General features: G+C 38.9%; 1 protein-coding gene across 5 annotated transcripts; it reads right to left on the reverse strand.

Moving 5' to 3' along the window:
- Positions 1-161: 161 nt before the first annotated feature.
- On the reverse strand, positions 162-27,777 carry B3GALNT1 (beta-1,3-N-acetylgalactosaminyltransferase 1 (Globoside blood group)). Of its 5 annotated transcripts, XM_063098009.1 has the most exons (5): positions 27,342-27,565; positions 26,207-26,304; positions 24,207-24,255; positions 5,495-5,590; positions 162-2,269 (listed from the first exon to the last, which is right to left on the reverse strand). In XM_063098009.1, exon 5 carries the CDS (start codon positions 2,233-2,235, stop codon positions 1,240-1,242), a length of 996 nt encoding a protein of 331 aa, XP_062954079.1. In that variant the 5' UTR covers positions 2,236-2,269; positions 5,495-5,590; positions 24,207-24,255; positions 26,207-26,304; positions 27,342-27,565; the 3' UTR covers positions 162-1,239. The 5 variants fall into 5 exon arrangements, with proteins under 5 accessions (XP_062954079.1, XP_062954071.1, XP_062954065.1 ...); XM_063098001.1 differs by lacking the exons at positions 24,207-24,255; positions 27,342-27,565 and adding an exon at positions 27,701-27,777; XM_063097995.1 differs by lacking the exons at positions 24,207-24,255; positions 27,342-27,565 and adding an exon at positions 27,581-27,650.

Consider the following 27,777-nt stretch of genomic DNA (forward strand, 5'->3'; position numbering starts at 1 on the left):
CTCCTCTTTGACCTACTAGTAGCAGGTCCAACAAAAACACACCATCCCTTCTACGACGAAATGTGCTTTTATGAAGGCACATGAGATTTACATCAGATCTGACTTTAGACTACACATCAGGGCTTTCATCTTGATGAGAAACTAATGACAACAGCAGCAGCTTTTTCTTTTTTTCCTCTTTATTCACAAACTGCTAATGAGGAAACACAGGAGGCAGATTAGTAATGCAACTTGGGTCTTCAGTCTTCCCTTTCCAACTCAAATACTGGAATATGACACTCTTTTCCTAGTATTCTGGCCCTTCTTTTTTGCCTTCAGAGTCCTTTCAAAAAAAAAAAAAAAAATACTGCCTGGCATTCTATATTATTCCTAATTTCCAGGTGGAAAAAGAGACAGATGAAGTGACATTTAAAAACACTGGGGACTGTATTTTTAAAAGCAAAACAGTTCAGATTTTCTTACTTCAACTTTTCTCTACAGTACTACAGTAAAATATCTAACAAAGTCCAAGAGATTACTGATATGCAATAACCGTCTATGACTTTAACATTAATGTGGCTATCAATAATAAACTGAACGGTGAAGTAACTGGAAAAGAGTTCCAATGTATAGGGTGATTCACTATTCTATTTATACAGTATCAAAACCACCATAACATTTAAACACCCAGAAAGTCTGAAGTAACATTAAATAATAACTGATAACTCTACAATACTGCAACATCCTGAAGTACCTTTTGAATGACCAAAAACAGATGAAATTTTGTTCGGTATAACTTCAGTAAAGTTGTTTTTCACACAGAACTATATATTTTTTAAAACTGGTAATCCATGTAAGATATACACAAAACCATTAAATAACTAGATTGTTCAATAAATAAAACTCCACACTGTCTTGCTGTTATGAACTAATGAGCTTATAATTCAGTGAAACCCTTTTAAGAAATTCTGTCTACAGGATGACATGTTCAAATTGTTTGGTCCTATTAATTTTATTAGCAAAAACCTCCAATTCCTTTATAAGATATTTAATTCCTCTGAATACCACGTTTAAAGGGCCTGACTTGATTTTTGTCAAAATAAATCACAAGTGCAAGCCTCCAGCCTCCAGTCTATGGGTTTCTCGTGAGTTTCAGTTCAGTGCAAGCCAGCACGCTGACCTTCCCGTGAGCTTTCCTAACACTCTAACACTTTCCTCAGCGTATCATGTCCTTCTCTAGGCTTTGGGTAGAATGTGAAGTTAATAATGGCACGTTGTGTTCCTTAGCATAACCTGCCAAAATGTGATGATTTCTTTGGAAGAAAAACCATGGGCTGCAATCACACGTCTTAGCTGACAGACATCCAAATGAATTCTATATAAAAAGAAAAGATTTGTGTCTTCTGGAATATGAATGTCCACTTTTAATAAATTCAAACAGATCCCAACATAAACATCTTCAAACTTGATGGGTTTTACGTGACCCATCATTTCATAGATCCTTGGCACCAAATCTCTGGACATTATATAGCCCAACCCACTGCAGTAGGGGGGGAACACCTTGAAAGGATACTCCTGGTATGAAATATGGGTTTTTTGGTAAAATCCTCTATAGGAATAATTATCAATTAGAGGATAACCTGTGAAAAATTTCTCTGAGTGGTTTAAGTTTAAAAGATACTTCACTAAATTGCCAGTATTGATGAAAACATCAGTGTCTGTCTTCATGACGTACTTGGCATTGGGGCAAAACTCGGTTACCCACCTAAATGCCATAATGGTTTTCAAGGTCAGGTTATTATACGTGTCTAAAAAATCTTGTCGTATTATGTCGCCATAAAGAAGGTGCTCATCCTCTAAGGACAAAGCTAGCATTTTGTCTTCCCTTTCAGCCTGCTGGCCTAATAAGAAAAATGTAAGAACCTCATATCCCCACCAAGACTTTTTTTCACCCCAAGTAACTCTAATGGCCTGTCTGGCTTTCACATCTGAGGGGTGCGAGGTCACCAGGATGACCAGAAATGGGTTTTGATGAGAGCAGTTGGAATGCTCTCGAAGCGTGAAGTGGAACTGTTGTCTGTAAACTGGCTCATACTCGTAGAAGTACATCCAGTTTACACGCTCGATCACATTGTACTGGGGGAGGCTGAGGTACCACATCACAAGGAAACTCAGGAGCGACAGCAGCAGGAGGCTCCATTTGAGGGATCTCAGTGACATCCTACTCAGGAGGGCAGTGAAGAGAGCCAGGGCCATCCACAGCAGCTCGGAAGCACGCCAGCTGCAGGTTCTGGAAGATTGATCAAAGATCGGTTAGTATCCCCCTGCCCAAAATACATTTTCAAATTACATCTGATTATCTACTCAAGGAGAAAGAGTAGGACAAAAGCTCCAAAGCAAAAAATAAAAAATCCTAACCTGACTCTATACTTTATTTAACTATAAGTGGATACCAACAACCAAAAATGTATTTTAGCTTTCTATATCAAGACCAAGGTTAAAACACATCCTTTGGTTATTTTGGAAAAACTAACACTTCTTGTTCTATACAAGTAATTGTTTGTAGTGGACTGAATGTCCCCCCCCATCCCCAAACTCACTGAAGCTTGAATTGTGTCACCCAAGTTTTACATATTAGAAACTTGGTCCCTCACTGTGACTGTTAAGAGGGTGGGAAATCCTATTATGGTAACTGAAAGGTGGGGCCTTGAAGAGGTGATTGGATTGTAGGACCGTGCAGTAGTGAATGGATTAATAATGGTGGTCAGGGGTGTGGATTGAAAGGCTTTAAAAGGAGAGTGAATGACAAGGTTGGTCTCTCTCTGCACCACCATTCTCACAATTTAATTCCCTGTTGTCACTGAAGCCACCACCAAAGAAAGCCTTCGCCAGATACGTTCCCTGGACTTTAGACTTCCAGCCTCTGAAACTGTAAGCAATAAATTTCTTTTTCTTATAAGTTCCCCAGTTCCATGTATTTTGTTATAAGCAACAGAAACAGACTAACACGCTGTTTATTATGAATTTTGTCCTAGACACCTGGAGGGACAAAAAGAGATGGATTATAGTGGGCTAAAAAAATGAATCTACAATAAGAAACAAATTATGTCTCTTCTTTACCCCTAAGATAAAAGAAGTAAAGGATTCAATGCTATGTTGGAGATATCACTAGCAACATGTCCAAATAAACCAAGGGTCTTTCTCAGCTATGTGATCTGATATGGATTCTAGCAAATTTGGAGTATGAAAAACCCTGTAGCAACCATTCTTCATGCTGACCGCTGATGTGGGATAAGATAAAGGGTAGAGAGTCTTTGCCTGAAAGGCGAGGTCTCCAGACACAAACAGGATAACTGTCTCTTGGGTTTTCAAATGCTCAGACTACGAAATAGCTTTACTTGTCCAAAACACCACCCCAGCCCCTTTCTTCCCTCATTGGCTAAAGTCAAGGCTCAGTCAGAATAGCAAGTGCTAAATTACAGCCCTGTCCTTAGTACTGAGATTTTATATGTTACCCATTCCAGTCTATTCAGAAATCACACACCAGATCAGAATCGTGGATGGAACCTCCTAAAGCACTGGCTTTTTTACACAGAACCTCCAGGTGAGACAAGAAAAGACAGGTATGTGACACAGAGCATTGACTGGAGTGAAAGCAAGGCCTCAGCTCTGCTCCAGATGCTAAGGCCAAGGGTGGTTTACAATTCAGGATCCCACAGGGCTTTCCTGGCACCATGAGCACAGGTCTCAGTCTAAGGACATTCATGTACAAGCGTTTACTGGACATCTTCTACATGGAGACTACACCAGGTACTAAGGAGACCAAAGGAAGCAGGAGACGGAGGAAGAAGAAAATCCCAAGGCAACGTGCAAACACGGCACAGCAGTGCAGTAGACCGTTTACAGCAAATGCTAAGGAACTTAGGGTAGGGGACAGATCGACAACACCAGCAGAGGGCTAAGGAGGCTTCTGACAGGTGCCCTTTCACCCATAATCAGCTGGGGGTAGGTTTCCTGGGATTACAGAATTTGCTATGGAGGATGAACACAAATGTCATTATCAGAAGGTTTGTCTACCAAGGGTTCTACCTTGGGTCGACCTATGGGTGTTTTGACACACAACTCTTCTGCCTCTTTTTTTTTTGGCTGCTGGCCAGTACGGGAATCTGAACCTTGACCTTGGTGTTATAACACCACACTCTAACCACTGAGCTCACCGGCCAGCCCTCTTCTGCCTCTTAATATGTATGAAAATGACAGAATCTCAAGACTCCTTGTTCTCTCCACTGGCTGAATATCTTACCTGTCCTGATTACTTCTAGCCACTATAATCTTTTCTAGCTCTAATGCTTTCAATATTTTAAGTCACACAAGGTAGTGGAACATTTCAGCAAACTCTCTCCAGTTCAGTTCCATGTACATGTCTTGCCTCTCCACTTTACTCTATGATCTTGTGGGCAAAGACAATTTTGCTCACAAGAGTCAATATGTAAGATGGGGGGAGGCCTATAGCAGGAGTGTAATGGAAACTGAAGTTTGATATGCTGTTTCCATTTTCGTAAGAATAAATGTAGGTCTGTTCACCCACCTCCTATTCTCCCCCTATCTCCCTTACTAGCCATACACAGCCAGTTCCTGGAAAAACCTAATAACAGAATAGTTGTAGAACGAGAATTACAGAATTACCACCATCTTTATACTGTCTCCTCACCAGGCTACCACACAACCCTCAGGGGCACCATATACATCTCAGCCACTGAAAACTTGTACATTTGCTACAATAGTTGTCAGATGGCAGTTTTATGAATTTTATGTTTCGTTCTAATAAATCAATATTTATAATAAATTCTGGACAAATGAAAGGAAAGCAGCCTGAATAAGGGGTGCCACTTATAATTGCGTACAGCAATAGAGGCCCTGCTACATTTCAATAATGGGAAGAACTTAAAACAGCAAACCTTATTATTGAAGTAATTTTTATGCACTCCATAAGCCATGGTTTCTAAATGTGAAAATGTGACTATGGTTATGATGTCTACTGCTCATGCGCCCATGAAAAAAATAAAGCAGCAGCAAAAAGAGAAGGCACTATCTAGTCCAATGCAGGTAAAGGCCTTTAAAGGACTGGCTGGAACAGACTTTGGGCCACCTACAACACAGATGCTCTAAAGGCAGAGAGACCAGAGTCCACACCCCAGCTCTGTCCTTTACCAGCCAGGGCAAGTGGGTATGTCATGTATCTCTTGGAGTCTCAGTTTCCTGTCTCTACATTGAAGATATTAACAGTGTGAATTAGTAACAATACATGCAAAGCCTGGCCTGTGTTAGGTATTCAACACACGGAGGCTGTTCTCACCAGCTATGGTTCTGCCCTTGGCATCTATTCCATCCTTCCTGTACTCTCTAAATTGATTTTTATTGTCAGAAGGGATTATCCTAAAAAAATAACTGGATGAATTCTTACTACTTGAAGAAAAGTACATTTCAAATCCATAAATATATTTTTGGATCTTACCTTCTTCTTGATTTATTTCTTCTGAGTGAAAGATCTTCAATTTCACCAACTGAACATTCAGCAGTGTGCAGTTGTCAAAAATAATGCCTGAAATTTCTGTAAGACATACAAAAAACTTAACAGCATTTACTTAGGGGTCAGGGGATCAGGGGTCAAAAAGAAGAAGGGAAAACGACTCCCCACCCCCATTCCTTTCTGAACCAGGCACATACGTTGAAATAAAAAGCTAGAAAAAATACTGCTTGCCCATAGACTTCAGAGCTCGGCACGGAAAAAGGGCACTTGGTATTCAAAAGTAGTACAGACTTAACACTTGAAACATCTATGAAAGTCCGCTCATCGACCAGTGAATTATGTCACCTACCACAGGTTCACTTCCCGTGATAAAGAGCTCAGGGGTCACTAAAAGAACTGAAACAGAAAACTAAGAGACAGACAACTCTGCTGGTAACTTCTGTTCTTAATTCTCTGTCCCACATGCACATTCACAGAAGGCAACCCTGACGTGTGACTTTCACCACCCCCCCAGCCACTCCTGCCCCTACCAACTTCGCCTCCACTCATGAATATCAAGGCACATCAATAAACTGCAAAGCAGGAGGCCACGTCACACTTCCTGCCAGGATTAAGTCTGCTCATGTCTTAGTTTTTTCACCGGTCAAGTTTCTAAACCACAGTAGGATGTGAGAAGCTGGGAGGCACAGACGCGTATCCCTCCTATACCAAAACATACTCCAAATGAATTAAAGATGGGAGAAAAATGAACCTGTAAAAACACTGAAAGAAAAGATGGATGAATATTTTAATAATCTTGAAGTGGAAAAGTCCTTTCAATTACTCCACTGTAAGAAAACAACCCAGAAACCATCAAAAGAGAGAAAAAGACCAAAAAAGGGAATTCTCAAAAGAAAAATGCAAATGGTCACTGAAAGAAGAAAAGATGTTCAAACTCACAGGAAAGCAGAGATATTCTGACAAAAGTCTCAAACTGGCAAATTAAAAAAAAAAAAAAAAAAGTGATATTACACAGTATGTGTGAGGGGAAAAGGTATTCCACTGGGTATCCTCATGCACTTTCTGGAGGGAAATTTAAAAACATTTATTGAAATTTTAAATGTGCAATGCTCTTTGACCAAGCAATACCACTGCTAGCAATCTATCCTAAAGAAATAAGCAGGGAATGTATATTATTTATAATATGAACAAATTTGATTTAAATGTTTATCAATAGATAATTCCTTAAACAAAATTATCATATAAGGGTACTTCAAAAAGTTCATGGAAAAACAGAATTTCTTTCCATAAACTTTTTGAAGTACCTTGTACATCCATACAAAAGCATATCTTTATCAATTATATGCAATGATCCTTATCTATATTCCCTTGACATATTACTAAGTGAAAAATGCAGCTGCAAAACTGCATATGTGATATGATGCCTTTTGAAAGATGAAAAGATAAGGATCTATAAATCCATGTGGCCACATACACAGAGTGAGATGTCTGAAAGGATGTGTTCTAATATGTCAATGGTTTAGATTCTGGGATTTCTGGAAGGTTTTTCTCTTTCTTTCTTTTTCGTTCTGTATCATTTGGATTTTCCACACTATTCATGTATTACCTTCATAAATAAAAACAAAGCCTCAAAACTGCACTTTCTCCTTGCACGACTCAAAGTTACACTGAATGTTAGTGACCCTATGTTAGGAGTTAGGATCCTGAATTTCATCTTATCCTAGCTTCTCCCCAAAAGTATAATCATGAACAACTGTATTATTTCAGTAAATATTATCTCAACACAGTAAGAAATGATTTTAAAAATCCACTCAAAATACAGTAATGCTAATATAAATGAGGATTTATACTAGCTACTAGTAACAGCATGTACACACACACACACAGGTCTAACAGTTTATAAGTGTTTTCAACAAATGTTACCACTTTGTTCTCCCCAATAACCCTGTGTAGTAGGCGAGCTGGTTTTATTGTGCCTATTTTACAGGTGAATTTTAGAGAATTCAAGTGAAATGAAAGTAAAATAAAAATACATTCAAACAGACTAGGACTGATAAAGTCCACAAACTCTTGCTGAAAGAAGTATCAAAGGATTTATTTTAACATGAAAAAAATGAACTTGGGGGAAGAAATGAATGCAAGAAACAAAGGTAAGCAAGGAGATTATTAGAAAACAGGGAAGACTAAATAAATATAGACAGAAAAAAAGAAAAGAGACAAGAGCAAGAACAAAAACAATCTTTCATGTGGTAAAAAAATGAAACTAACATACTAGGTAAAAATGACACATGGTGGCTGCAAAAAGATGTTTCAGAAGAAAATTAAAATATGCTAATATTCTTAGCTGATTCCGTGGGGACAAGGAGATACTGATAAACATTAACATTTTGATAAAAAATTAATTAGAGGATATATATTAACCTTTAGAGTCACCACAGAAAGAACAGATAATGAAATATACCTTCCAAACTGATTATCTGAGATATAAAAGAAACAAAGCAAGCTATCCATTCAAAAGAAGAAAAAAAGCAGAGAAATACATGACAAATAGAAAACACAAAAGATGATGGCAGAAACAAATCTAAATGTATCATTAATTAAAGTAAATATAAATGTAAACTCACCTACTAAAACACAGAGACTCTCAGACTGGCTTAAAATTCTGCCAAATACTGCTTATAAGACACACACCTAAAACAAAACCAAACTAAAAAGCTTCTGCACAGCAAAAGAAACAATTAACAGAGTTAAAAGACAACCAACAGAGTGGGAGAAAATATTTGCAAAATATACATCTGACAAAGGATTAATATCCAGAATATATAAGGAACTCAAACAACTTTACAAGAAGAAAACAAGCAACCCAATTAAAAAATGGGCCAAAGAGCTAAGTAGGCATTTCTCTAAGGAAGATATACAAATGGCCAACAGATATATGAAAAAATGCTCAACATCACTCAGCCTCTGGGAAATGCAAATCAAAACCACACTGAGATACCATCTAACCCCAGTTAGGTTGGCTAAAATCCAAAAGACTCTGAACGATAAATGCTGGCGAGGTTGTGGAGAAAAAGGAACTCTCATACATTGTTGGTGGGACTGCAAAATGGTGCAGCCTCTATGGAAAATGGTATGGAGGTTCCTCAAACAATTGCAGATAGATCTACCATACGACCCAGCTATCCCACTGTTGGGAATATACCCAGAGGAATGGAAATCATCAAGTCGAAGGTATACCTGTTCCCCAATGTTCATCGCAGCACTCTTTACAATAGCCAAGAGTTGGAACCAGCCCAAATGTCCATCATCAGATGAGTGGATACGGAAAATGTGGTACATCTACACAATGGAATACTACTCAGCTATAAAAACGAATGAAATACTGCCATTTGCAACAACATGGATGGACCTTGAGAGAATTATATTAAGTGAAACAAGTCAGGCACAGAAAGAGAAATACCACATGTTCTCACTTATTGGTGGGAGCTAAAAATTAATACATAAATTCACACACACACACAAAAACCGGCGGGGGGGGAGAAGATATAACAACCACAATTACTTGAAGTTGACATGACAAGCAAACAGAGGGGACATGGGTGGGGGGAGGGAGGAGGGAGGGAGGTTTTGGTGAGGGGCAACAATAATCAGCCACAATGTATATCGGCAAAATAAAATTTAAAAAAAATAATAAATAAATAAATAAATAAATAAATATCAGGAAACAGAAAACAATATATCAGGAAAATACCTACTAAAAATGTCTGTTGTAGCTAATTATTAACATCACACATTTTAAGTGAAAAGCATTTAAAAGGGACAAAGGAGATTTTGTTACTAATAAAAGAAACCATTCAACAAGATAATTTAACAATCATGAAGCTATATGACCATAAAAACATAGTATCAAAATATATAAAGCAAAACCTGAAAAGCATGGGTATATGCAGAAAAATCTATTATCCTATGGGAGATTTTTAACACATCTCTCTAAGTAACTGATACATCAAGCAGACAAAAAATAAGTATGTGAGTGTTTCAAATAATATTACTAATAATCTTGACCCAATAGAAACATTTATCTGCAGTAGCACCAGGATGAAAAAAAAAAAAAAAAAAAGAAAAACATTTAACACTTTTCATGCAATAAAAATAGGAATATGAGTTTTTAAGACTTCATAAAACATCGATCAAAAAACCAATAATATTAGGTTACACAGGCCATCTCAATAATTTTTAAAACTCAATACAGGCTACATTCTCTAATCATAATGTAATCATAAATCAGCTACAAGAATGTAACTTGAAAAACACACTTAAAAAAATCTATTTGGAAACTCAAAATCCTAACACATGCAATTTCTGTTTAACCCATAAATTTAAAGACACCATGTTGGAAATTATAAAATATCTGCAATGGAACACTGGCAATGTAGTACATTTCAACGAAGCAGCCATTATACCAACTCCTTACTTGAAAATTACTGGGTGGGGGGAAGACAAGCATTTTTCTTTCCTGCTTTAAAGAATGACCGAGGCCAGGGAAAGCAAATAAGCCCTAGTTGAAGAGGAAAAGGTATTCTTTACAGAAAAAATGCCAACTATAAATGTAGATGGAATGACAAAATAAAAAAACTGTCATTTTGCAAACTCTCATAAAATTACTGATTCAGGCACTAATTATCAATCACTACTTTTGATCATCAAATGAAAAGTTGATAGGGAATTGGACATAGGAGTGTTACCAAAATAACACCACAAAGATTACTTTCTTGTTGCAAGAACTGAAAAAATATAAACTTTACATTGGAAGATCAGGATGTCGCCACTCCAGCCCAATGATCTGTCTTCGCATTATAAATGGTGGAACAAACACATATCTCTCAATGAGATACACAGTGAAGCATACAATATAATCTCTAATGTATCCTAGCAAAAACGTTTAACTGGAATCTAATCAAATTTTACAAGAAATACAGAGGAGAGAAGGAAAAGCTAAGGAACACCTCACAAGAAAGCAAATGAACCCAGGAGGGTGGTGTTCTCTGGAACAACTAGCATGGTCTCTTCAGCTAGTCAGTGCCACGTAAAAAGGGATGGCTCTAGATTAAAAGAGATTAAGAGATATACACAGTTGCAATGTATGGTCCTGGCCTGGATTCTGGAGAAATTTGAAGACAATCTAGATAACAGGTGATGCAAGGAGGATTATTAATTTTGTTAAGTGTGATGTTACCTGGTTACAAAAGAAAATGTTCCTGGATAAACAAAATGTGATATATCCACACAATAAAATACCATTCAGTTATTAAAAGAAACAAAGTACTAATACATGCTACAACAAATGTCAGTTGTAAAAATTCTTAAGGTGGATGAACCTCAAAAATGTTATGCTAAGTAAAAAATAAAGCTAGACACAAAAGTCTTATCTATAAATAGTAGGTTACTGGTTGCCTGGGGGTGGAATCAGGAACTGACCGCAAATGGGCATGAGGAATCTTTATGAGATGATAAAAATATTTTAAAATTTGATTGTGGTGATGGTTACACAACTCTAAATTTAGTAAAAATTATTGAATTGTATATGTAAATGAAATAATTTTATGGTTTTATAAATTATACATCAATAAAGTTGTTAAGAACAAAACACTTTTAAAATTATGTCAGGATATCTGTATTTACTTCAAAATAATTCTTATCACTTTAAAATAATTGCTTTTAAAGAAATAAAATAAAAGGTTAAGAAAAAAAATTCCCTCTTTCATATATTTCTGTTGGTGTATAAAATGGTAATACCTCTATGGAGGGCAATTTGGAAATACTTATACAAATTACAAATAGAGTACCCTTTTGTCAGTAATTCTGTTCCTGGAGTTTATTTCAGATACAGCTGCATTTGTCCAAAATGATGTATGTACATAAGGTTATTCTGTGCAACACTGTTACAGCAAATAACTTGATATAATTCAAGGTACCATTAATAGAGATTTCTTACATAAACCATGATACATACAAGGGTACTTCAAAAAGTTCATGGAAAGATTCATATTATCTTTTAATTCTATTTTTCTATGAATTTTCTGAAGTTCCACACAATAGGACATTATGGGATGTTGAAAAGAAAAAGAAAAGAATGAAGACATTCTCTATGTACTGACATGGAAAGATTTCTAGAATATATTAAGTGAAGAAGTAAAATACAGAACAGTGTTCATAATGTGCTAACTTTTGTGTTAGAAAGGAAGAAGAAATGAAAATATATGAGGGTCCCACAAATATGTATAATCAATTATGTTTCAATAAAAAAAAAAGGTCACAAAATATATATATATATATGAGGATACTTCAAAAAGTTCATGGAAAAATTGAATTAAAAGGTAATATAACTCCTTCCATAAACCTTTTAAAGATGCCTCGTATATTTGTGCATGAGAAAAACAATGCACATAGTGGGCAGGGAGGAATGGGGTGTATCAGAAAAGGGGTGAGTAAAGGTGTTATCTAATGTAACACCTTTTAATATTATTTTGACTCAAATCGTTTAAAAAAGTGCTACAGATAAAAACACTCTGTATATAATTAAATCAGTCCTTATAGAAAATTAATAGCCTTTTTGAAATAATGTGTTTTTTAAAAAGTAGAATTACTTTATATATATTTTTGTATCTACTTTTTCCTGGTGTATAATTTATACACAGTAAAATTCACCCTTTTTGATATACTGTTTTGTAAGTTTGACAGTCATGTAACCATCAGCACAACTGAGATATAAAACAGTTCCATTACAACATACATTCCACTAGTGCCCTCTTGTACTCAATCCTTCTCCCCACTCCCAGGCCACCACTGATCTGGTTTTTGGTCCGTATAGTTCCATCTTTGTCACATAAATGAAATCATACAGCATGCAGTATGATACAATACATAATCATACGGTATACAGACTTTTGTGTATGGCTTCTTTCATTAGCAAAGTGAATAATATATTTAGAAAAAGATTTAAAATAAGTGAGCTAAGTACTTAGCTCAAGAAGTTAAAAAATAATTTCAGGCTGGCTGGTTAGTTTAGTTGGTCAGAGCGCAGTGTTATAACACCAATGTCAAGGATTTGGATGCCTGCCCAGCAGCAAAAAATAAATAAATAAATAAAATAAAATAAATTTTTTAAAAACCTTGATGTTATTATAAAGAAAATAGAAGAGAAAGAATAAAGCAGAAAATAAAATAATACACACAAAAAAGATATTATTTAAAAAAATAACCAAATATTAGGAATAGTACAAAAAAATCCTTAACCTGTTAAAAAACTATATAGCAATCATAATGATGAAACTTTAGAAACATTTCCATTAAAGTCAGGAAAAAGACAAAGATGCCCACTATCACTCCTACTATTCAGTGTGGCTCTATAGATCCTTGATATCCACACCAAAGCATGAAAAGAAATACGACATAAAAATTGTTAATGAAGGAAAAAAAAACTATAATTATTTTCATATTATGATGATTTTCATAATCATCTACATAGAAAACTCAACAGCGTAAAAGATAATGTGTAACAACTAATAGGTTTACCAAGATGCTGGATGTGAGTTTGACATACAAATCAGAAACATTAAAAAACAAATAAAACTTTAACAGAAAAATCACAATGGCAACAAAAACTGTAGAGTGTCAAATAAAGCTAACAAAAGATATGCAGGATGCTGATGTAGGAAACTAAAAACAAACTTTTCTGAAGAATAAAAAAAAAAGATGTAAATACGTAGAGAGAGATAACATGTTCAGGGAAAAGAAAACTCAAATGTAAAGAATCCACTTTCCCAAATTAATCAATAAAATTTCGTAGGATTTTGGAAGGAACCTGACGAAGAGAGACTGAAGTTCTCAGGAATATAATGATCCAAAAATCAAGATAACTTTGAAAACAAAGAATGAGGTTGAGGTGGGGGTGGGATGGGTGTTATCAAATCATATGGCAGAGCTATAGTAATTAAAACAGAGTAGCAGACAGAGTAAACAAAAGAATAACAAGACCAGAAGCAGATCCACACACACAGGGGGACTTGATAAATGGCAGAGGTGGCATCGCAAACCAAGGGGGTAAAGATTCAATAAACAGTATAGAAATAAATGTGGAAAAAGTAAAATTATATTCATATTTCCAAAATAAAATTCCAGGTGGATAAAAGAACTAAATGTAAATAAAGCAAAACTAAAATGATTACAGGAAAATACAGCAGAATGTATTTATGACCTCTGTGTAGGGAAGGCTTCAGAAACAAGTCACAAAAAACGTATCTCATAAAAGAGAGGAGAAATACATTGTGTTACATTAAAATTTATAAGTACCATACAGGACAAGACACCATGAACAGTGAAAAGATGAGCCACAGACTGAGGGAAGATATCTACAAGCAATAAAAGGCTGGTGTCCAAAATCTCTTTACTGTATATTTGCTTTAGAGTATATATTTGTAATCTAATATTGTTTTATATATTTGTATAAAGTTTGTATAAATGTTACAAATCAAAAGGGCAACATGTAAATAAGAAGTTCGCAGAAGAGGAAATCAGAATGGCCAATAAACATGAAAAGAGGCTCAATCTCACTGGTAATCAAGGAAATGCAAACCCATCAGATTAGAAAATGTCAAAAGCTTAACATTAATCATGTTCTGGGGTACACGCTACTTGTCATATGAATGAGTATTTCAAAAAGTTCATGGAAAGATTCATATTATCTTTCAATTCTATTTTTCCACAAACTTTTTGAAGTATCCTTGTGCACTGCAGGTGGAAGGATAAACCGTTAGAGCCCCTGTACTGAGCAATATGACAGCATCTAGTAAAATGGAAAACCAGCCATTCCTCTTCTAGGAACAACCCTGCAAAAACTCATACAGATACACCATGGAGACATATACAGACATGCTCATTGTGGAGCAACAAAAGCAGAAAATTACAGGCAACCTAAATATAAATGTGTATTTATATGATAACAGATTAATAAAATTTGGTATGTCTTCCAATGGAGTCATATAAGATAGCTTTTAAAAAAACAAAAAACTGGATTTGTACATAGTACATCAACTTGAATAGACCTCAAAAATAAAATATTGAGTAAAAGCTACAAATTATATAATGATACATACATATAATACCATTTATACAAAAATTTTAAAACCACACACTAGAAATGATGAGCTTTTAGAAGCAGCTATGTATACACGACTATTTTTAAAAGGACTGCAGGAAAACACACTCAGCAGCACAGGTATCCCTACCGATGAAGGAAAGGGTCTTGGGTTAAAGGGGGAAAAACAGACTAGCCGCAAATACTATAAAATATTAACAGTTGTTAATTCAGGATGATGGAAATATAGGTGTTCTCTTATATTTATAGTTTTCTTTGCATTTTAAATTTATCAAAACAAATAGGAAAAAAGCACAATAATAATGCTTTGGATATCAGAGTTAAATGATCCACCCTAAATCCTGACTGCAGCACTTACTAGTTGTGTGACCTTGGACAAGTTACTCAACTTCTCAAAGGTTTACTTTTTAAGCTATAAATCAGGCATCACAATACCAATTCAATTACTGTGAAGTTCAATGAAGAGAACAAGGATTAACCAGTCAGCACAGGGCCTGGCCTAGGGCCGGGGCATTCAATAGTTTCTGAAGTTAAATGACCCGCAGGTACGTGGTGGACAAATAAGGTCTCAATTGAAGTGGCCCCTGTGTGTATGGCACTTGAGTGAGTGTGCGGGTGTGTGTGTCACAGAAATCACACTGGCCTAAGGCCTGGGATTGGCTCATTTTCTGACAGTGGGAGCACAGAGCAGCTCGTCTGCTTCCTTAGGCCAGCTATCTAGCGGCTGCACGAATCCTGACAGTGTTCTAAATCCCACGTCCCAGGGGCTGGACAGAAAGAAGAACCTACAGCACTGACGAATAGAAAAAATATAAAAAGAACCAACAGGGAAGTAGACTATTATTTTACCACTGACTTCTTAAATACTAATGCCACACATCGTTCTAAGAAATAGATTATAATTTAAAAATAGTTTCCATTTTATAAAAGATAAACTTGTGATTGTATTAACTACACATCCACTCAACAACTAGATTATAAATGATTCTCATTAAGCAAACAGTTTCTTCTCTAGCCCACAAACCCAGCGTAATGCTGGGCGCACAGCAGGCCACCAGTAATTACTTGTTGATTTAGGGATTGATCCACAACAGCTGAAAAAACAACTCAAATACTAGAAAAGCTCGGCAAATCTTCAGAGAGAAAACAGGTTACCAGCTTGCAGATTATTAAGTACGTCAATGCTTCACCATCAAATGAAACCACCATCCACGGAGAAGGACTCGACATCTTGGTTATTAATCACTGGAGCTTTATGGCAGGCAAAGACTGCCCTCTTCCCACCACCCCAGTCCACTCACAGGCTGCATCTACATCTTGTCTACAGGTGTTATAGCCTCAAAAAGGCTCTGCAGGCCAAAAATATTGGAAATCGTTCAAACAAACAATTTTTTTTTAATGGAGAGCTTCTCAGAGTTTTTAATATTAAGGTACATTCTCTGAGAAGAGGATATAAAACGTAAGGTTTCTCAAATTTATCTGAGCAAAGAACTTATTTTAATTTTCAGAGCCTCTGGCAGGACTAAAATTGCACACTTTGGAAATTTATGTCCAAGGAGATAGTTGTATATTCACTGAATTGAGAGAGAGACTAATTTCTGTGAATTATTAAACAAATAAAAATTTAAGTAGTATTTTGTAGTAAATGCAAGTTGGTTCAATTACTTTGTAAAACTTTTTAGTGTTATTCATTAAAGCTGAACATATACTTGTATGTGCCCTACAATACAGCAATCCCACCCTAGGTAGAACACCCAGCATTAATGTGCAGGTACATAAGGACATTAAGAAATGTAAGTGGCTCAAGTCCTTCTGATCGAGAGCCCTCTACCCCGAAATGTACAAGAAAGTTCATAACAGCACACTATTCATGACGGACCCAACATGGAAAGAACCCAAATATCCACCCACAGTAGAAGAGACAAAATTATGTAACAGCACGTTATCCAAAATTAACAAACTACCACCTCACCTGACATCGTGGAGAATCTGTCAACCATAACGTTGTAAACAAGAGAAGCCAGACACATAAAGTACAGACACTATAATTCCATTTACATAAAGATGAAAAGCAGGCAATCTGGATGTTAGAATTAGCAAACTAATCTGTATGTTAGAATTCAGGACATTAGCAACCTCTGGGGAAAGGGAGGAGTAAAACTGGGAGGGGCTAATGGGACATTCTGGTTACGGGGTTCTAAGGTGAGTTCACTCTGATAATTCATCTTATAATGTGTGCCCTTTTCTTTTTTATGTCATGCTTCATTAAACACAAGTAAAAACTCAGCAGTCCAGTTGGTCATTCTGTGTATCTGTTACTGTATGCAATCAGTGTTGTCAGGTGTCCCCAGGGGCCCAGCAGTTGTGACAGCAACAGTAACTGCTCCCAGGCACCAGCTCATGTAAACTTCTTGAAAAGCCCATGAATTAAGGTGCTTTTAAAACCTTCACTATCCCATTTAATAGGTAAGGAAACTAAGGCATAGGGAAAGTCAATAGTTTGCCCAAAGTCACAGGCTCATAAGTGGTGACAACACACTCAAACAGGACTCCAAATCTCACATTTTTGGCCACCAGATTCTAGGGAATCTGGTGCCTGGCTGCAATGCTGCCTATCTTAGGGAGCCTCTTTTAACTGCAGCTGCTTTGAGTGGGTTTTAATTTCTTGCTACCACTGAATCCTGATACAGACAGAAAAGCAGCATCACAGCCTTATTGTCTTTACCCAGAAAGACTAAAGATTCCTACTCTCAAAACCTGAAATACAAGTTATTAACAAGAATAATAACTAATCACTCATGGAGATAGATGCCTTTTTATTATGCATCAAAAAAATGCTGGGCAATAGAAAATAATGGGCTTGGAGAAGGAATTAGTTCAAATGCAAGGACGCCAGAGAAACAAACAAAAAAAACGGATCATGCAATGGTGCAACTATTCAAGCCAGAATAACCTAAAATTCTTTCCTGGGGTACAAAAACCTCGGCTATTTGCTGCAAAAGGAAGTCAAATTTAATTCTTTTAAAAATATATAAAATTTTTCTAATTGCAAATGTGATATATGTTCATTAGAGAAAATTTAGTGAATGCAAAAAAAAAAAAAAGCCCAAAGACAATAAAAACTTAAAGATAACAATGGTAACATTTCTGATGAAGATCTATCAAAATCTATCATGTGTCTCTCTGTAAGTGCATAGAAGCCCCCATCTCACCTGCTATCATGACCCCCTCCCAACCCTGTTTCAGCCACAATGGCTTCCTTTTTGATCCCGGAATTTGTCACACTCTTCCCTCCCTGGAGCAGTTTGCACTTCCTCTCCCTCTAACTGAAAAGCTGATTCTTAGAAAGGCTGGCTCCTTCTCATGCCTCAGGTCTCAGCACAATGTCATTTAGGAGAGTCCTTCCCTGACCCGTTATCTCGAGTAGTTCCCCCAGCCCTTGTTTCCTATCACATCCCTGGTTATTCTCTTCTCAGCATTTAACCCCATCTAGATTTTTAAAAATCTATGTCTGTTTATTATCTGTTCCCCTCAAGAGAACTTGAGGTTGGAGAGGGAAAAGACATGGCCCTTCCTGCTCACTGCCATACCCCCAGTGTCTAGCACACAGCAGGTGCTCGGTGGATATCTGAACACTGTACAAATGCTTTGGTAATGTACTTTTATCCACCTAATAAATGTTCCCAAGAATAAACGGAATCCAAAAGTAAACTCCTGAATATGTTAGATTATGCTTACTTTTATTCAGCTACGTTCTAATAACAAAGCCTTATTCTAATAGGCTATACTGATTCTGATCATGTGCACTTTAACTGAGTCTTATCAGGTGCAGACAGAAAAAAACAAAAACAAAATTTCAGTTGAATTTTAAGCCCAATACCAAGGTCCAGTGTTTGATCCACGTACCAGCCAGCTGCCAAAAAAATAAATAAAATTTAAGCCCAAGCCTGTTAGATTGAGTCACCCAAAGAAAAAAACATGTGCTAACTACTTACTAAACTACAGCCAGATGTGCAACATTCCAACTTTTCTACATAAAAGAAATAAGGCATACAGAAATAAAGCCTACAATAAAAGAAAAAAAAATACTACTACAAAGGAGGTGGAAATCCTAAATTCCTAAAAAAGGTCCTGTGCCTATTAAGTATAGTAGAAACCATAATTATACACATCAGTCATGTCCTATTCCTTACAAAGGGGGAAGAAAAACCCTACATATCAATACACATCCCTGAGGGAAACTGCCCTAGTGATACCCTCCCAAACTAAACACAATAATCCATAAAGCAACATTAAAACTCTACCATTCACTCAGACTGAACTAAACACTTTATTTTTACAACCCTCCAGTGCTGTGTTTGATAACCTCCTCTGAATATATTAGAAACAATGACCACCTTCTCTTCTCCCTCTTCTTTAACCCAGTGATTCTCACCTTGCTGTGCCTTACAATCTCCTGGAGAACTTGAAAAACTCTGCATACTAGGCTGCACCACACACCAACTAGAGTTCCGGAGGGTGGTGAGGTGCAGGTGGCAGCATTTGTAAAGCTCCAGAGTGACTACACTCTGCTGCCTGAGACCCTCCTACTCCGGCCCCACCCAAAGCTACTGAATCAGAAACTACATTTTTTTTTTTTTTTTTTTTTTAGAAACTACATTTTTAACAATATCCCCAGGGGATTCGTGGACACACTGGAGTTAGAGATGCACTGTATACCCACTTGGGCAAATCGCTTCATCTTTTTTAAGCTTCAGCTACCTTATTTGTAAAATGGGAGCAATAATACCTTCCTCGTGGGTTTATCGTGAGGACTACATGACATAACACGTGCTAAACATGTGGGATGGGGCTCAAACAGTCAGAGCTAAGTAGATGGTACTGCTGTTATTATTAAAGTCCACACTAAACATTTCCTCTAATTTATTCTTATTTGCCTACATTTTGTTCCATTTACAAACTCTGCTAATAGCTCCCAAATATGTCTTAGATACCGCATGTTCTATAAGATAATTAAACATGCAAAAATATCCTAGTGGATCCCACTTCTCCCTTCAAATCAGTATGCGTTCTCCCAGAGTCCAAGGATTCTGCTTCCTCCAGTATCTTCAGGTGCCTGATGCTCTGCGACCCTGCAGATATAAGCCACAGGAACTGCTGGTGGAGGTCCACACAACGACGTGGACTTCATGGTTCCTCCTCCACACACGTACTCCCCTCTCCCCTGATCCTTCTCCTGCCCCCATAGTCTTCTACAACTGAACAGTAGTTTTTCTGGGCATGACTTGCACAGTCAAAAGTCCTACAATAGGCACTTCTTCCAGCAACTGGAAGAGAGCTACAAAATAAATGGAGCTTTACCAACTGAAGCAGAAGATATTAAAGTGGCATCAGGCTACTTTGAGGATTGTGCATATTTGATAAGATTTACATTTTTTTCCTTACTTTGGACCACACATCTGGACATATCATAGGGAATCAAATTTTATTTACTGAATGAATGAACAGCAATCCATATATATGCCTCATTTAATAACACTTAAAAACGATATATGCTTTACTCTGTCAGGACAAACAAAGGCTTACATTAAAAAGAAATTGCTTCCTACTCTATCCGACTTCTTCACGCTCCCCTCTCTCCATAATTTTAGCAATAGCCCTTGCTTGGTCCTATCACAATAGTAAATATTTTCCATATTTCCATTTGTTTCAGGATTAAAACAAACTTGTGAAGTAGGAACCATCATTGTAACATTTATCTTCCAGCTAAGGAGCTTTGAAGATTTGGAGACTGCTCCTTAGGGTCCCCGAGCCAGCAGAGTGGCACTGGGAATCCAGATGTCCTTGCCCCGCAAGTGGAGCCTATAACCACTGTACTATGAGGCTTCCCTCCTAGCTTGTTTTACCCCCTGGACTGGTGTCTTCATACTTTCCTCCATGTAGCACAACACCTGTTCTTCCTTAGAGTCGAGGAGTTGTCAAAGCTGAACCAGAAACTTTAAACAAAAGGAAATCCTAAATACAATCATGCATCGTTTAATGATGGAAATACATTCTAAGAAATGTGTCATTAGGTGATTTTGTTGTTATGCAAAAACGTATCATGAAAGGAAAGAGCAATGAATTTTCCTGTATCTACACTGGCCGCTAGTTGCATGAGCTTGGGCCCTGTAATTATGTTACTAATTCTCTCTGTGCCTCACTTTCCTCATCTGTTAAATGGGGACTAGAATAACACACCCCCTCCCCCAAGTTATGAAAATTAACTTACAGGTAGGGATTGTGCCTGGCGCTCAGCAAGCACTCAGTGTTAGCTGTTATTGACTATTATTTTGCTATGGGGATGGGTGGGAATCATTTAAAAATGCAAGAATTCTAAGGTAGACAACATTTCTTTCACTTGGGGTCAGACCCACTGTGTACACACTTGGCTTTCTATCTTAAAATCTGAGCTACCTTTGGGAGGGTCACCGTGAGGGTAACCTAGGCACTCTTAACATATTTTGCAGTAGGTTTGTTTACACCAGCATCACCATGGCCATGTGCATAATTCCTTGAGCTGCAACACTGTGAAGGCTATGATGTCACTAGGTGATAGAAAGTTTTCAGCTTCATTACAATTTACGGCACCGCCGAGGTATATGTGGTCAGTCTTGTTGACTGTACAAACACTGTTCAATCTCCACGCAAATCATACTCAGTTCTTCCAAATTCTCACCCAGTTTTCAAAAAATCCTCGCTTCCACGTTCACTTTTTAACAATGGAGGAATTGCTGGAGAGAATAATGTTAAAGCATTTATATTCCAAATAACCCCGAATAAGTTGCTGAGTCTCTGTAAACATTAGTGAACACTTAGATACAAAAGCAATGACTGTCAGGAGCCAGCAGAGATTCACTAGAAACGCTCCATCTGACAAACCTCATCCCCATTTTCAATAGGGTTCCTCAACCGGAAGATGAAGGGAAGCCTTAGATAACACACCAGAATTAAGCTGCTGTGAAGAGAACCAGGCACTGAAAGATCTTTCCGAACAAAATGGGAAAACGTAACAGTGGCTGGATAGTTTCAAAATTGGCTGATCTATCACAGCCAGTGTATTGTTCATGCAGTCATTTGTTCAACACACATCTCCTGGGCTTGTTCTGGACTCTGAAAATCCAATGTTGACCAAAACAGCCATGGACCTGCCTGCCTCCCCACTTCTGTTCATTCTAAGGTTGATTAGAGCATCTTTGCCAGCATGGGAGAAAACTCTAAGGTTTGATCACAGGCCTAGTTTTAGTCTTTTCTTGTTTAATAATTCTTATTAAAGACAAATGAATGTAGGCTTATTCAACTGTCGACAAGCAGTAGCAGGAAAAAACCACCAAATTCATTAGAAGGTATAATTACAATCCAAAAAGCTTTCAACAGGTTGGAAGAGGGCTAAAGCAAGATGAAATCTCATGGGAACAAATTTATTGTCCTTTATCAGAGTTCAAAAAACCAACTACACAAGAATAGGATTGGGGGACCATTTTAAGAGCATCCCCAAAAGACCTAAGATTTTAGTTGAGTATGAGTTCAATATGAAGAAAGGTGGGGATATTAAAGGAATAACTGGGGAATAAGGAGACAAGGATTCTAGTTCTAATAGTGGTGGGGAGGAAGTCATTGAATTCGGGGAGTTGCTTTTCTCATCAGAACCTTAGGAGATTAGGCCAGGACACCTTTCAGGCCCCAGCTAGTTCCACCAGTGCACAGACGAGGTTCATTCTGCACACTGCTATGTCCCCACAACCTAGCACAGCACCTGGCACATAGAAAGCACTCCCTACGTACTTGTGAATGAATGACAGTGCTAACAGAAACTCTACAAGTTAATACTATGTGTCCCCCTCCCCAAAACACACGCACGCGCACACGCACGCGCACGCGCACACACACACACACACACACACACACACACACACACACACACACACACACACACACACACACACACACACACACACACACACACACACACACACACACACACACACACACACACACACCCTAAAACACTCTTGGGTTCAAGAAACAGAAAAATCATCTGGGGAAAAAGGGCCCATAATTCCATATCCACCTATATGTTCCACTTTAAAAGAGTCAATGACAAGTTACATTTAAGTCAGAGAGGGTAATCCAGTTGGTGCAGGGTTTATCATCTCCCATAAGGATTGGATGAAGTAGTGGCTGAAGGAACTGGGGAAAGCAAAAGTTTAGAAAGGCCATGGTAGATGCTTTCAAATATTTTGAACACTATGTCAGTATAACTCCAGAAGGCAAATGGGAACCCAAAGATAGAGGGTTCAATATTGATCACTAGAATGGGCTGCTCACCAATGTAAATCTTCATGTGGCTGCCAGGACTGTTATAGAGGTTGACTCCTTACTGAGTTTTAAGTTACTCTAGGCAACTGCTAAGGTCCCTTCCAATTCCAAGATTCCACGGCCTTGTTATTTATGTTTAAAATGTAGCATATAGAAAAAGTTTCATTTTTGCATAAACTTTTTAAATTGTTCAATTTCTAAGAATAAATCTGAAGTATTTATTCACTGAGTTTAAGAAAAAAATTCACTCTGAGCACCACTCCCTGTGGCTGTTACACAGTTTTAACTAGACAGTGAGTATAAATATTATATACTTATATGAAATAAATATTAAATAAAACCTATGCTCTATTAGGGTTTCCCAGTCCTTGAAACCCCTGCTGGTTGCAGCAGTACCACACTCAGATGTATTCTGAGATATACAGGAGAATGTCTTTCATTCAAGCCTCATTAAAATGGAAGCCTGCTGCTTAGTGTGCTCAGTTTTTAAAGCCATTTTTTAATAAGGCATATTATGTACTATTTTCTCATAGGTAAAAACAATCCCTGGCATGCAGGGTTTCTGAGCTGAGAAAAATAAGTAGCAACAAAAAGCAGCAGAACTTGAGAAGGAAAATTCAGCTGCAATTTTCTTTTTGCTTCTGCCCTATCTGCACTTGTATCCAACAACAACAAGAAAATCACTCTTAATAATTTGCAACATGTTAGGATTTTAAGCAGAATTTTTTTTTTTTTCTAAAGGCAGAGTAGGCTTTGGGGCACTAGAGAAGTCTATAGAACTTCTTTGGCAATTCACAAAGCACATCTCACAACACTGTACAATAGATGCTACCATCAATCCCATCCTTCAGCGACCTGTGCAGCTCAGATACAGGCAGACCCAGAACCCAAACTCAAGCCCTTCAACTCCAAATGCCAACTTCAACTTCTGCCAGAGTACAGGGCCCACAGCAGAGACCAACCTCGCACCTAATCCCACAGCTGCCTCTTGAGATTCCCAGGTGGAGAACAGAGAGTGCAGCAAAAGTGGATGCACCTGTGCACTCAGGTGGGCAGCCTGAGAGCACCACGTGACAGAGCGGCCAGCAGGGAGAGGCAACAGCATGACCATGTCAGGGAAGCTACAAAATCTCAAGCAGAGCAAAGATCACGCAAGTCAGGCAGAATGGCAGAAAGACTGACCTGAAAGCTGGGCTTTCTGTCTCTGCTTTGTCACAAACAGCTTTACCCACTGTAGGAAGGGGACAGGGGAAGCTGCTCTAGTTAACATTTCTCCCCACTATTGTCCTAAATTAGGAATATTACAAATCTTTGCCATTCTTGCTTTTTAAGCTTAGTCACTGATCATCTTTCCCTTAGTTATTGGAGGGTATTTCATTTGTTCCTTTGATATGCTGCAACCGTGTTAGAGAGGCTGGGGGAGCAATGGGAAGATGACAAGCCCTGCCCTCAAGCTGCTGAGACTCAGTGCTGAGCATGGTGGAAGGTTCAGACTGAACATCATGAGTGAAGCCACCTGGAGAAAATGGGGGCGACCTCCCAGCTCAAAGACTCCAAATCAGTGATCAGAGATCATGGCAGGGAGCTGAGTTTGCTCTCTCAGAATATGCTTATGCCTAGTAAAGGCACAAATTACAAACCTTGTGTCAGTATAGAGGAAAGAACTACTTAATACTAAAGGACTCAATGATCATTTTTTCTCTTAGAAAGTAGGTAACTTCATCTTGAAAAACAAAGTCTGTAACCAAAACAGTTAGCCAAATATGGTTCCAGATTAGAGACGTGGTTTGAGCCCTTGCCATCATGCTGGGGGTAGGTGGCTGAAGATTTGTGAAATGTTTTAACAGGAGTGGTGTTTCTTTGTTCTAACTTTCAAAAGCCTGTTAAAAATGCACAGGTTGAGAGTTTAGCAGAAATCCGTGTTCTAGCCCAGGGGTGGGCAAACTTTTTTTTCCCATGAAACACCAGATGGGAAATATTTTCTTTGTGTGCTATATGGCCTCTATTTTGGCCACTGGATTTTGCCTTTGTATAAAAAATGGAGCCATAGATCATGGCTTCCTAGTTAACTATCTGTTAGGAAGTTCGGGGTCAGACACATTTGGGATGGGAAACTCTGATAAGTTCCTCTAGCTTTCTTGGTTTTATTCTTTAATGTCTCAGAGCTTCAAGGAATGCAGGTTATCCCCCTAGTCAAATCTTCCATCCTGCAGCCCTAGGCCGACCCTAGTGATGTTCTGTGGTTTCGTCTTCCCTTCACCTTAATGTGCCCCCTACAAATTGCCACCTTTTTAGCTCATAACCTCATCTTCCCCTCTCCTCCAATTTACAATGTGCCCAAAGGCCTGGTAACAAAAGCAAATCAATATTAAATAATATTCAAACTGTTATTAAAATGATTGTTCATAGTCCCAAAAGAGATATTTGCCCAAAGAGCCTACTGTTAAAAGAACTGCAACTTTTGAATATATGTGTCTGTTGTACAAGGTCATTTAAGAGTGTCCCGTGTGACCTCACTCGTCTCCCCTCATCCGTGAGGCTGTATGTGTGGCTACCTACCACACAGTGAGCAACGATAATCAATAGCTGTAAAAGCTGCCACAGAAAAGCTTATTTGGCCTAGATATTGTATAGTTGTGAAAGGGATAAAGGTATTTCCTAAATGGGATTCGCCCTGTATCATCTAATGGTAGACAGAGCAAAGATTGAGGTTGGGCACAGGGAGAAGGAAAACCATCCATCCGGACAAGAAAGAGAAAACAATACTCAATGGAATATTTTCTCAGGGATAAAGAGAATGAGTCTGAACTTTAAATTGAATATGACCCACCAAATTAAGATTATGTAGCTATTAAGTTTTCCTGGAGTACCATGGTATTTTAATAATAATTGAATTCTTTCAGAAAATATGAGGGGGTCTTCAAAAAGTTTATGCAAAGATTAGTATTATCTTTTAGTTCTACTTTTCCACAAACTTTTTGAAGTACCATCATATATTATGTAAAATGGTTTAGTAGAGCTTAACTCTTGCACCTCTTCAAACCCTTTGGGGAAAGAAACATACTAGAACACACAACAAACACTGTAGCTGCATCAACCATACGCAAAACCTTATAAAGGGCACGACTATGGGCATTTTTAACCAATTAAGATAATTTAAAAATTCAAAATAAGAAACTTACCTGCAGAATTTCAAATGAGATTAAAGCACTGGCTGAAGATTTTTGTTGTTTTCTGTATTCCATGCTTTAAGTAAAATACTCAGATTTGCTGCGAATTACTAAAGAACAGACAAAGAACATATGAGTCATAACTCAACATTGGGCACTATAACATCCAAAATCAATGTTCTACTCATAGCAAGATGCTATCGGGCAAGTAATTGTGCATCAATGCTTTTTTTCATTTTTGGAAAAGCTTTGCTCCTCTCTTCTGCCTCCTTGCTCTCAAATCATCTCATGCTGTAGCCTGGAATTATATTTGGACACTGTTTTGATGACAGGCTTTATATTCAGGGCTGGAGTTACCCAGTGGCCATTCATTTGAATGAACCTGTTGTTCTAAGAGAAAAAAAATCAGTCTTATCTCTTAATAATTCCCTTATCTTTTAAATAGTTCCCTTCTCTAGACTGCCACACGCTCAGTAATTTGCGTTCACCAAGCACCAACACATACTAAGAACACAAATTCAGCTCCCTGGCTCTGCCTGAGCTGCCCGGGGAAAGCTAAAACATACACTTGCTCCTAGCTGAAAACTGCAAACTCAAGTCTTCCTTACACCTCTGAAAACAGAAAAAAGATACGGTTTGGTCATTTCTCCCTTGGTAGTAGCTGCTGGCATCATTCCTTCCTGCTTGGGAAAGTGAGACTCCATTGCACCTTTAAGATTTTTTAAAAAATGCCTTGGATGTTCCTGAAGACCGTTTGTCATGAATCCTGTGGCCTTAGCCCCTTGGGGTTTCCTCTCTCCTCCCGATTCGCCCATTTCCCCTCCTTGGGTCCCAATGCTTCCCATTCCCTCCCCTAGAAACACCCTCCCACAGTTCGCCCCCAGGGCCTTCCCGCGCGCCTCGGGAACGCGTTCACCCCGATCCAGCAATACCGTAGCGCCGTCCCCGTCTTCCGCCCCCCGCCGCGGGCCCCGGGTGGCTCCCCGAGTCCGACGGTGGCTGGAGCGCGCGGGGCGACGCCAGGGCGGGGGCTGCGCCCCGGAGCAAGGCGGGGTGGGCACGGCGCGGCCGCGGCCTGGGCCCGCCACGCGCCCCTGGGCTCCCCGCCTCGCCCAGGGCCGCGCCGGGCCCCTTCTCGCGCGCTCACCGGCGCCGGGCGGCGGCCGACAGCAGAAGCCCGAGCCCCGGGCGTAGTCTCGCGGCGCAAGCCCGGCCGCGCTCCGGAGAGGGCCACGGAGGGGGCGGCGTCGCCGGGCCACGCCGCTCGGTCCGGGCGTTCCCGAGGACGGCGCGTTCCGGGAAAGGCCGGTCGCGTGGCCACGCCCGCCCACCAGCCTCGGGTCCTCTCAGCCTCCGGCCGCCGCAGGGCTCGCGCCCGCCGCTCACCTCCCGCCCGCGGCGCGCACACGCGGCCTCCCGCAGCCGCACCGCGGCCAGGCGCGCGCAGACCCCCGCGGCCCAGCCCTGCGCGCTCCCCGTGCGCGCCTGCTCGATCCCCGCCAGCACCTGCGTCCCCAGCGCCCGGGCTGATGCGTGCATCTTACAGTTGAGGCTGGCAGGGGCCAGGCGACTGAGTGGCAGAC

Source organism: Cynocephalus volans, chromosome 1 (assembly GCF_027409185.1).
Source record: "Cynocephalus volans isolate mCynVol1 chromosome 1, mCynVol1.pri, whole genome shotgun sequence".
Lineage (NCBI taxonomy): Eukaryota > Metazoa > Chordata > Mammalia > Dermoptera > Cynocephalidae > Cynocephalus > Cynocephalus volans.